The following is a 13,125-nucleotide window of genomic DNA, read 5'->3' on the forward strand; positions in this document are numbered from 1 at the left end:
CACAAAATAATTGAAATTGTTACAGATCCTATACGTACGCTACTGTGATTACTGTTTCAGTGCACTGCAGTTAACCTATCTGAGATGGAACATACAGATAGTGTACTCAGGCAAGCATATCCGTTATGTATACAGAAAAATGGCTGCCCTTAACATTGTTTGGGTATACACGACATTTGACTCCGGCCACATCTGATGGACCAATGGAAAGGTGAGGGAGAGGTATTGTTAGCAATAATAAATGTGACATTGTTACAGGATAATATGTACGTATAGCTACATGTACAGTAGGTACTGTGATACTGCCTACATTACTGTTGTTCTGAGTGCGTGCAGAGGTGTGCATTACAAACAACCCCCCCAATGCAGATTGACCTGACATCTGTGTACTGGTATACAGAGGCTGCCACAAGGACTGATACAGTATTACAGTGATGCGCACAGGAGGCTTACCCAGGTGCTCCTCTGCTGTGGTGGCTGTGGCACCCACCAACATGACGTATGGAGTGATGGATGCTTGGGAGCTGGTGGTTGATCCCAGGTTCTTCAGGAATTCTTCTGTGGCAGAGACTGGTTCTACTGCTGCAGGCCCCACCAGTGGCAACATGGTCCCTGGCCATAGCAGCGTCCCTTCATCTTGCAGCATTTACCATGTCCTTCACCCTATGATGGACCTGCTTATAGATTCTCTCTTGTAAACCTGATGAAGCCTATCTTGGATGTAGGTGAAAGCGCTTAATTGTTTGTGTGCAATAAATGGTTTTTAACTGAGTTTTCAACTCTTTTGTGCAAGGATCAACGTGTCAGCTTGGAATCATCACAGTTTATGCATCTGGCGTTTAGCAGCAGTTATTAACGCCTTGTGGTTCTGTTGTTTTTCTCTTTAAACCTATGTGATTCCCTGCTGAGCCCATATTGCAGAATCTTGCTCATGATTTTGGAGAGTCATGGAGAGCAGAATGACATGATGCCGTCTTAGGCCATCCAGGATCACATAATTTTCCATAGCTGTGAATGGTGGGTGCCTCTGCCTATACATCCTTTCTGAAACACGCGAATAGGTAACACATCACAGGACCACATACATTGCTTTCCACTATTTACATGTCCTGCACATTGATATTGGCCTGCACTCTGCACTGCTACCTCCCATGTCATGCCCCACCATCTGTCAGCACATTTTGTATATGGCTATCTGCAACGTAGTAGCAATACCAGTTATGCCCCTGTATGCCATGATGGAGTGTGCTGAATGTCTACATACCCATCAATGCCACCTACTGTTTTGTGTCCCCTATGGCTGACATCCCACTACCATGTCAGACATCCACTGTTCGACAAATAGATGTGTGTTATTATGAGTTTATGAGAATAGTCCTGCAACAGCCATGTGCCACAATGACAGACAGCAATGCAAATGTGCTGTAGGGCATCTTCCCTGTAGGTGTCCTACTTCTCCAGTACACAGATGTATGCGGAATGTGTACATGTGCTTTGATATATGTGGTCCCTTTGCCAGAAACATGTGGATGTCTGGAAAACAGTTGGACAGTAATTGTTGGTTGTTCTTAGACTGTGGAGAATCTGTCTGTCACATGCCAGAATCCTCAAACATTTTATGCTACATTAATATTTGTTACTGCATCCATAACTTTATGTTGTATGATCATTATGTACACTCTGTCGCTGAGGTTGAGTCTTTGTCCCCCCACTACTAATGGCTATGACCTGCAGTTGTGCTGTACAGGGCTGCCAAGTATGGTTGCCATAACTGTCGAGCAAAGAGATACAAATGTCGACATCACAGTGACCCAGCCAGAGTATATTAGGGACAGTCGGGGACAACAGTACAATGTCTGAGCTATTCCTGTGTGACATTCCCAGACTGAGAGGAGCTGAATGACAGTACATCATGCGATATGCCATCTGTGTTCACCATTATTTACTGTCACTATGTGTAACACACAAGCCAGTGGCATTCGTACCTTAATCATTGTAGGAGGGCGTGAGAGGGCCAGAGCTGTGATCCAAGTCACAGCAGTCAGAGGTGAGGCTGTAGCTTTTGGACAGTAGACTATCCGCAACATGTCATTCCCAGTGATGTACTAGAGGCCTACTGTTGTAATCCCAATTCCCCATAACTGAATCCTTCAGTCTGCATCCCATTAGATGGGGACTTGTGTTACATACCTGGTAGAGTGATGTAATCCTTTTGTACAGAAATCCTGAAGAAAACTGATTCTGAAAATGCAGTCTGGCTTGGTAAAGCAAGGTGTGGACCTGTTTACCATAGGCAGCTGCTTTGCTTTTGTAGGTAATGCTCAATAACAGGTGAGTGACTGTGCACCATTCAGTGGCTCAGACTTCGTAATTGCATCTAGAATAGCTGTGTTGCAATTTCATTAGCCAGTGACATAACACAACAGTGCAATATGTAAGGCCTTCATGTAGGCCTTGGCCCCTTTCCTAGGCTTTGAGAAGGACATTACTGATGTATGGAGACTACAGCATCGCAGAAGGTAGGTACAAATACTGTCCACTGTGGGATTCATGTGGTATGTCCACAGTTTTGCATGTTATGTTTGGGCATTGTCAAATGACTTTGAGTATATTGCAGTTCAGTGTTAAACAATGTGCGTTGAGTTTAGTAAGTGGTAAGACAGATGTGAGTGTCATACGTCATGCACATCAGAATACGCATACTGCTGCAGTAGATGCTGGTCTGTCAGTTGTGCATGTTTGTAGGGGCAGACTGTGACACATGTCCTTGTCACTTGACCTCTGCCCCCACCCCTTCATGTATGGGGTGTAATGTAGGTCCCTTGTTCTAGGGGGTTGTGAGGTATGGTAGGTCTGTAGTGAATAGCTGATGATATTGCTGCATATGTTGCAGGCTGCAGCTGCTGCTTTTTGCCCAGATCTCATACTGGGGAGTATGAACAGATTGGAGGACAGCAAGCTATATGTGTCAGTGAGGGAGCAGTGTCAACTTTGTCATTACAGCAGAGCCAGGGTGAGGGTACCCATAACAGTCCAGGTGAGGCATATGCTTAAGGTGCATATGTTATTTAACAGTGCCAATCTGAGAGTATTAAGCGACATATTTGTGTAGTGTGTCCATACCTACAGGCCTTTGACGTGCAAAGTTGGGTAGCAGTGAATGCAATAGCAGCAACCTGTTTTGGTTAAAATTGCAGGACCCTGTCATTATTTGTTGTAGTTACAACCATGTAATTGAAGTGCAACACACTGGATTCAAACCCAGGACTGTGGGTGGCAAAATGTACAGCATGCTAGGGATTTAACATACTGAGCTACTGAGTCGATACTGCAGCAGGTGCATTGGCAAGATGTATGTGCATGTATACATGTTACACAGGAGTTGCATTAGCATGTGTGTTCGGATGTGTATGAAATGTGTCACTGAACTATGTCATGATTTTCTAACCTCACTCTGCACTGACTTGTCAGTACTTTAGTGCACTGAAAAGGTTTTGTGACAACTGTGCCCAAAAGTAGGCGGCACAACTGTGGACATTCTGCATCAGTTTGTGCAGTTGACAGCTATACCTGCTATCCCAGACCTCACGCACATCCATCATTATTTATTTGGCTGTGTACTGGTTTGGTGTCTGCATCACAGTCTCAAGTACACTGCCAATTTTCCCATTATATGTACAAGCAGTGTGTCATTGTCAATCAGGATGTGTTTATGGAAACACCTGCTTTACTTCAGAGCTGAGTGGCCTAGTGGGCTAATGCAGCATGTTGTAGTTGACCGAGTCCCAGGTTTGAGACTTGGCAGGGGTAATTATTTTGCAGATGTGCCTAACAATGTCAGAAACAGAGAAGGTTATTAAAGCAGTTTTAAGCTGGTTTGTGTGGCACATCACTTAGCTCCACCTAATCCCATGTTAATTAAAAAAAAAGAAAAGAAGAAAAAATGGATGATAGGAAAGTGATGAAATGGGGGCAAGCAGGGGGAAAAAACTTACTGAAAGGCAGGTAGGGATGTGCAGGATGGGTGTAGGAAAGGACTATATAGCTCTCCATTTCTTCTAGAGCAACAGTAGAAAAGCTCTGACATCAATACAGATTAAAAAACTGATCTAATCTTTCTAGTTCCTAGTTATATCCAAGAGAAAACACAGTTCAAAAATAAACTTGCATATAGAGCAAGACAGTGCTGGTGAGTTGAATGTTCTCAAGACAAATGCTAAAATGCCCTCCTCATTATTTCTGTCCTTAAATTGATAACACAGTACTACTGATTCATTTCAGATTACATTATTGCTTTCTGGTTCCCAGGCTAACAGAAACTCAGAGGTTAATAGCCCTTTTGATCTTGCAGCTGGTCAGGAAGCCAGAGTAATAAAAAAAATAAATTATACATTTAAATTCTAGCCATTAACTCTGGCCTCAAAACAATAGGCATAATGCCTCCCTCTAGACATCTCGGCTCCGAGTTTTAGATCAAAGAATTTTACAATGCTTGACTTATCAAATTTCTTACAGTAGAGTGCACTGTTATTACATTTATTTCAGTTCAACATCCAATACAGTCTTTTCACATTTAAGAGAACAAGCCTGTGGCTTACATTAATATTTACAAAGGAAAAAATTATCTACAAATTTCTATCTAGCTAGGCTGGCAGCCTTCACCTATCTTCACATATACAAGTGCCCTATAGCTCCTGCAGCACATACATACCTCTCAGGCTGTCCGCATGGGACAGTACGAGCCAAGCTGCAACACCTACAGGTACACAACTACAGAGGACTATTACATGTTAGGGGTGCATATATGACAACCAAGGTGTACTGTGGACCAGTACTGTGACAGTGCTATTGACATAAGTTGAGTCAATGATAGATCTGTGACCAAGGGATTTGGCAACAGTTTTCACAGTCCATGACAGCGTGATACTTGAAAGACGTATCGTGCACAGTACAGAGAGTTTACTACTATCGTGCTGTCCTATCAGCAGACATTCAGACACACCAGCCATGCAGCCATACCAAAATTAAACAGTTTAGTTTCATTCACTTTTATTAATATTGTACTTATTGCCTTTATTTACTGACGTATTATCACATTGCTGAGCAATGCTGTTAACACTCTGGTACATCTGAACACACAAATTATTAACTCATTCTAACAGCTACTACAACCATTTATTTACCTGTAATTCTTGTGGGGAGAACATCTCTTAAAAATACATAACAGGTTCTATAAATATTTAGTAGTACTTGTCACTGGATTCGAACCCCGGTCTGTGTGTGACAAAATGTACATCACACCTAGCATTTATCAAACTGAGCTACTGAGCCACTGCTGCATATTGATTGACTGATATGTGCCTAGAGCTCACCTGATAACAAAATATGACTTGGTAATAGAGGTAGAGTGTTGTACAAGACTGCAGTGACACTTGAACACACATGCATGAGATTAATGCATGACAGAGATAGTAGGTGGACTGTTCATTAATACATGGAATGCAGCTGTAGACAGTAAACCCTTAGTGGGTGGGAGTGTCTGTGATGTGTACAAACCATATTAGAGTGTTGGGGTGGCTACCTGACCCATATACAGTTGCAGATGGTATATTTGCAGTCTACAGCTGTTGAGGTTTCATACTTGCCTGCAGCAGCATACCTAAGGGCGGGAGTGCATATAGCTGAAATGCAATGGTTAACACAAAACTGTCCTGAGATGCACAGTATACCTGGGGCTTTCCTATGATTGTTACATATCTTCCATTTCATTTGTATTCATGTCATCAGATCATAATGCATTATATCTACTACAGCTCCACATCTGCAGTTTAGCAGAACACTCTTTATTAGCTAACCTTCATTCACTTGTGGTATTATTGCAGATGTACTACTCTATTTCATGACCAACAGCCCAAAAATACACACACATTGCACAACACAGCTTCATTAGGGGTGACTTTGTGCAGTGATTGCTATATATCTCCAGTCTTTATTGAGCAGTTCATGTAATGCAGATGTTGCAATGCAGCTGTAATTCCACAATTAATGCAGTGGAAACCTTTATTTCCTTAACATTTTTAATGCAGTAGACACATTATTAATGCTTAGGAAACTTTATTTCCTTAACTTTATCAGGTTTCATGCTTTCATCTTTATTGAACTCTACCTGCCATTTGTCACTTATTTCAGTCGAGGTCTATGACCACATTCATTGCAGTTCAATTAAAACTGAATATACCTACTGGCAGTTACTAATTTACTATTCCTAGTGTATATGACTATAGATTGCAAGATACATCTGTACTCAACACACTAGCGATGCAACCTGGCCAGGCACCCTACATGGGCCTCCAGGTTGCGAGCTGTCTCCTTTGCAGCTGTGGGGAGAGAAACACACCATTATGCATACCCATCTATCACACATTCAGAGTAGGTTTTGGTAAAATGATGATGAAAATACTTACAAACTCATGGTGCATTCTTCTGTCTAGCATCTTGGACCCAGGTGGCCAAGAGATCCCCTTCCGATGGTTCAAGTTATAATTGTGATGATGCACCTACTCACCTGTGTGGGGGATACCAGTTGCACTGGTGAGATCACATGCCAGCCGGTCCCAGGCCTCCGACTTGTACTCTGACCCCTGGAACTGGCCCTGCAACAGCCAGACATCATGGTCTTTCACAAGGAATCCAGCCATGACCCCGGACTCCAGAATGCCCCAACACTGCACCTGGAAGTATGCACCTTCTCCAACTCCTGCCATAGTTCCTGCCAAGTTTAAACTCCAACAGATTATGGCTGTATTCCCACCTGTTGCACTTAAATAAGCCAGTTTTCCCACCCTTTATTGCCATTGGTCATTTTTTAGAAATGTAGCACTTCACTTAAGACCACACAAACCTGCTGATCTCAGCTGAGTAGTGCTTAAACTGGCAATGCTGACCAATGCACAAACCAGCTTAGCGAGGCTGAACAGTGCTTAAACGGGCATTGCTTAGCAGTGCTTCACACCACTTAGCAGTGTGCAAACCAGCCAAGTACTGCTAAAACATTCCTTGTTTAAGCTGTGCTTGGCAAGGCTTATCTGTGCTTGGCGGAGCTCAGCTGGTCGCAGCAAACCAGTGTTTAAATGTAATTTCATATCTGTGTATTGGCAACATGAATGCCTAATATGTCTCTCCATACATAGACTATTCAATCAAGGGTTTAAGGATACTTGTCATAATGTGTGTATTTGCAACAAAAATGCTTAATAATCTGTCTTCATACCATATTCAATCAGGGATTTAATAGTGCTTCTCATATGTATATTATCATTTTTTTTTTTTTTTTTTTTTTTTTCTTCCATGCAAATATTTAACTCTATCATAGGTTAAAGATGGTTGATGGATTTTGTTCAATTATTTCTTTCTTGCTTGTTATTTTTAATATACCTACAGTGTATTTGTATTTACTGTCTTTTTCATTTGTGATTAGTCTAATTGTCTGTTCTTTTTCTGTGGAAATTTTCTCCCCAGGCCTCCGCTGTAAATGGACCTGTGTCCAGTCAGACTTTCTCGGTAAACAAATGTAAAATAAATAGATAAATAAATAAATATACATTTGCAAAATAAATTTAATAACCTGTTTGTGTAATTAAACAAAATATTTGAGGAATTTGGAATTATTCTCATATATGTGCATTTGCAAAATAGAATGCATGTAGTTTCTATTTTTATATGTCTAGCATGTGTCCAGTGCTGCGCAAACACAAAAAAAATGATTTCATTTCACTGTTTTCAGTTGCCTACAGTGATATCCGTTCCTTTGACAGTTCAGGAGGTATGTTGCTCATCTCCAGACACAGTAACATACTCCCTACACTGATTCCATAACTTTGTTACACAGCTCTCCTACAGTAACTCATCTTCATTATTGTGCAAGGCACGCTGCTGAGGTGGTTCTGCATACATGGCCACGGTACCTTCCTTGTAAGCCTTACACTATGCCTACACAGATTTTATTAAATCCCCAGGATAATCTTACTTCTGACTTGAATATGTTTGCTTGAATGCTGAAAATGTGAACAAAGCTGTCAGCCTGCATAAAAAGGGTCTTGTACCAATTTAAAGAACAGATAGTAAATACATGCAAGTTCTTTAGACTTCACAAATTCATTCATTTTACTCCAAATACTGCTATTTTGTCTTTTTGTTGTCAAGACAAATAACAGTTAAATACCTTTCTTTTCTTCTCTAGCAGCAGGCTGAAATGTAGTTCATAGTACAGAAAAAAATCAAATTTCTGGATCCAAAGCTTTCAAGCCTATGCTGAATTTCTCTCTCTCTCTCTCTCTATATATATATATATATATATATATATATATATATATATATATATATATAAATCTTAAAAACAAATTAATTTCTATATCTCTAAAGATAAATTTCTGTATTTTCCACTCTTGTATCATGGCTGCAGGTGTGTCAAGATGTTTGGTAAAGACAGAGATGCAGTCCAACTTCCATGAGGTATTTATTCAGGAAGTACGTTACATAATTTGCATCTTCTGGAACCAAGTTATTAGCATGTACTTCTCTCTGTCTATATATATATATATATATATATATATATATATATATATATATATATATATATATATATAATGTATGTGTGTGTGTGTAAAACATATCCACCATGGGTTGACATAATAATCTGCTTTGATTAAACTGTATGCATTCTACCTTTTTAGTCTTCTGTATTGAAACTAGGTTATTTGTTGTGTTGTGCATTTCTGTGCAAGTTCCGACATATAAAATTGAGAGACTCGTATGCTGTAATTGTTACAAGGTTTCTCTCACTATTTGTGTGTACAGTAGTACTGTTTTTGTTGATGTGAAAGTTGATTTTAAAGCCTACTTAAGTAATGTGAAGTTTATTTTTATAATGCTTTTGTCTATAGCACTTTGCACATTAGACAAGATTAAAGAATTGGGTGAATATATTAAAATCTGTTGCATTTCAGTCTGGTATGTAGATTAAATTGTTCTTTATTTCTAATATGAAAAAAATGTTGAACCCTGATTTACAAATTAAAATATATTCTTCTTCTTCTTCTTCTTCTTCTTTTGGCTTTTCCCAGTTAGGGGTCGCCACAGCGGATCACCTGTCCGCTCCTGATTAGCAGTGGAGTTTTACAGTGTCGAGTTGCCAGCCCGGCGCCCAACCTTCCACAGAAGACACACACATGCACATACTCACACCTAGGGCCACTTTAGAGTGTCCAATCCACCTACAGCATGTCTTTGGGATGTGGGAGGAAACCGGAGTACCCGGAGGAAACCCACACGGCCACAGGGAGGACATGCAGACTCCACAGAAGGCACCCCAGCTGAGGATCGAACCGAAGAACCTCTTGCTGTAAGGCAACAACGCTAACCGCTGCACCTTTAGCAAGTGTTAGCTTAAAGCATTTAATAAAACTGAAAGAATAAAACGATTGAAACTGGAACTTGAACGTCAAAAAAAAATATTTAAATGTAAATAATGATGGAATGAGACTATGACTGTGTTATCTAGTCTTCAAGTGTCATAAGAGAAATTAACTGATGTCAACAAAACAGACTGAAAAGAAATGACAAAATCACAGCTATACTACTAAAACTAAATACATTAGTGAAGTTATAACAGTGTTACTGCAAATTATCACATTATGTTATGGTCCATTTTCATAGGTTCATAGGTTGGTACTAGGCTGTCGGCCCTATGACCTATACAAGCCTAGCCATAACAGTTCCCTGGATATTTCTTCCCACAATATTTACTTCCCTGGACCCCTGTCTAGCAGGGCGACTGACGTGATCCCCGGGGTAAATTTCCTCTCTCCCATCCAATCGTCAACGTTCCTTTTGAAGAGAGCCAAGTCGGCGCTCTGCTTAACATGTATGGGCAGTCTGTTCCAGAGTATGGGGAGTCTCTGGGTCAGGAGCCTATTCCTCCAACATGTTTTGTTCATTGTGATGACAAGATTTAGATCCCCGGAGCATGTGGCTCTGAGGGATTGGGATTTCTTTAAGTGGAGCATGTCCAACAGCTCAGGGTTTGACATGGCCTTGTATGTTAAGCAGAGATCGCCTCTGAGTAGACAATATGCCACAGAGTATATCTGGAGTTTTTTTGACTCGGTGTAAGGCATCTGCTTTAGGCCTGTGATTCTTTTAGTGAGGTATTTCTGCAGCCTTTCTAGCTCTTGCAGATGTCTTGTTGAGGCACATACCAAATGGGGCGTTGTACTCTATAATGGGTCTAATGAGGGATGAGTACAGTGGGACAATGACCTCCTTTCTTCTCTTAATTGAGTTTCTCTCATTAGATGTCCTATTAACAAACTCATTAAACTTGTCAAGTCCCATTTTATTGAACTCTGTCATTGATAAGCCTGGTCTCTAGGAAACTCTTCTCTTATCTATATAGAGATTAAACTGTTCCCTTTCTCCATAATAGTGTGGTCGCTGAGCTTATTATATCAAGGAGTGTGGGTGAGGGGGGCAAAACTATTTGAGCCTTTCACTTAATTATTTGCAACAGGGCAGGAAATGGTTGTTTGGATAGATTAAACTGTATGAGCTCCTTGCCAGTTATCCTAATGCAATTTGAGATAAGTACACTGCAGAAGCACTCAGACTCAAATGACTTTTGCTATACCCCTGATCTGTTCCACTTCAGAGGGCACAATTCCCCAAAATTATGAAGAACACCACTTTCTGTGCACATCTTCTACAGAAGATGGCAGATAAGTCAAGTTGGAATCAGTTAATAGATGTTCATTCTGGCTAGGGAAGCCAGATTAAACTACATTAGCATACTATTGTCATTGTAAATAACATAGCATAAGTACACATGACTCTTGGTTCTTGAATCTACAAAGCTGAAGTGTAATTTAAACAAGAAAACAGTGAGTTTCAAAACTCTGTATTACACCCTCATTATCCCCAGATGTGGGAGATACTTTAGGGAAAGCTGTAACTGGTTTCGACTATTCATGCGCAGGGCAATCAGTTTAATACTTTTACTGCAGGTGGACTTGGCAGATCCGCAGTAATGGTATGTACATTTAACTTCATTACTGGCATGTTAGGAAATGTGGTTAGACAGGAAACGATGCAAATATTTTCTAAACAGATTGCACTGTATACAATGGGTAAACCAACATACATTTCAAGGAAAATGCAGGGAAGAAACCTTGTAATGCAGTTTGTCTGAGATGTATACAGCTTCACATCAGCAATAATACAAGTGAACAAACTCATACTGGGCATAGGCAAATGGAGGGGATTTATGAATATTGCTTAATGATTAGCTGCCAAGTGGCTGTTGAGGAAGATGCATGATGTTGCTTTTAGGCATGAAGAAGGTTTATAATGGAAGTAGGAGTGGCAGGGGTAGTGGTATACTCTGAAAAATAAACTTCTTTATGGATAGGGGTGATATGATCTACTCTGTAAATTGTCTTTCCCCTTGGTGTAGGGGAGGGAACATTTTACTAGAGGAACAGTGTAGTTTTCTTAAAAAGCAGGAGCTGGGATGCAAATAAGTGTTTTTTTCTTTAATATAAGGACATATTGCAGATGTACTCTGAAGGAGAGGGCCGCATAGGTGGAACAGCAGAGTTGGCTATATGTGGTATTGCAGGAGTCAAGTTGTAAAAAAGTACAGAAAGAATGAACACAGTTGTTCATAGTACTACATTTTGTTGCATCTGAAAATTGTAACCATCTAGTCTCTGACAGATTCTCTGGGTACATATGCTAAGGATATAAATCTGAAGTTCAAGAGGTTTGTGGGCATCTCTGTCACCCACATGTAGCAGAGAAACGTAGTTCCTCTTCAGGAACATTTACTGTGTAAGAAAGCTTATGCTCGCTTTTTTATTGTTTTGATATTCATTATGTTTTTCTGTTTACCTAGGAAATGAGCAACATAGAGATGTACAAAGTGACCCTGGAAAGCCCCGCTCCTTGGGGATTCCGACTGCAAGGTGGAAAGGATTTTAACATGCCTCTGTCTATGTCAAGGGTAAGAATGAACTTTTCATTATGTAGGTTATTTTGGTCTGTGAATATATTTGGCCAATTATAGTAAAACATTTGCAATATCCTTGTGTGAAAGTGGTGGTTGTTTGTAGAATATCTTTGGTGTACCTATTGGAAGGCTAGCTGATGCTGGTGAGCTGAAATGTTCATTAATTAGTACTGCAATTATGCATCCATCCCCCCCCCCCCACACACACACACACACACAAAAGTGCCTATGCCTGCTGGTGAACACAGCAGTTTTGCTCCTGTCAAGCAAAGGAGTCCTTAAACTTCACAGCTGGAAGGTTGGGGGAAAGGATTTGCCTATAAAATTGCCCTTTATTGATGACTGGAGGGGATAACATGAAAGTTCCTCTCTAATGCCTCATGTCTTTGAGCATTGTTGACATTTTGCAGGTAAATTATGGGAATTGTTTATTCATTGTAGTTGTGTACATACACTTGATGTGTATGTTCATGATGTTATTATATGCTGTCAATTGCAGATAGTTTAGAAAATGCAGAAAAGTTGCATTTTGTGAAGATGATTTTCATTAGGAACTGCAAGCTATTGGTGCATTACCTGGGTGGGGTAGAAATGGCCGTAACTTACCATGGCAATTTTTTTCTGTCTGCTGTTGGGTAGGAAACAGTTTGTTGCTTTTTACTGTAACTTCATGAAAGGCTGGGTTTTTATTTTTTGCCGAGGACGTTTGCTTCATATTTTGTTTTCCCCACTAATTCTTGGCCAGGACGTTTGTATGATGCATCAGATGTTTATTTTGCAAAGTCATAATGACACACCTTATCTATCTTCAGAATTACCCCTCCCCCCACCATACACACACACACACAATAATAATGTATGTTTTCTCACAACTCATTCCTTCAAAGCCCAGCCCATTACAATCGATTAAAAGTTAATGCAGATTAAAAACGTACAACACTGGCATGTCAAGTCACACAGGCAAGTGTATGATTTAAGATGAAAATCATTTAAGATGCGAATCATTTGAGTGAGAAATGGCCAAGCCTAGCAAAACCACTGCCAAATCTTGTTTCCAGTAGTAC

At 40.3% G+C, this 13,125-nt stretch overlaps 1 protein-coding gene across 4 annotated transcripts in view; it reads left to right on the forward strand.

Moving 5' to 3' along the window:
* LOC122799918 (PDZ and LIM domain protein 7-like) overlaps positions 1 to 13,125 on the forward strand; it is a 1,210,551-nt gene that overhangs the window by 122,963 nt on the left and 1,074,463 nt on the right. For all 4 annotated transcript variants that reach the window (XM_044069316.1, XM_044069320.1, XM_044069318.1 and 1 more), the window contains exon 2: positions 11,948 to 12,055. In XM_044069316.1, coding sequence (XP_043925251.1) covers positions 11,951 to 12,055 — 105 coding nt within the window. In that variant the 5' untranslated portion in view covers positions 11,948 to 11,950. The remainder of the gene's footprint in view (positions 1 to 11,947; positions 12,056 to 13,125) is intronic.

This window comes from Protopterus annectens, chromosome 4.part0 (genome assembly GCF_019279795.1).
Source record: "Protopterus annectens isolate FY-2018-M chromosome 4.part0, PAN1.0, whole genome shotgun sequence".
Lineage (NCBI taxonomy): Eukaryota > Metazoa > Chordata > Ceratodontiformes > Protopteridae > Protopterus > Protopterus annectens.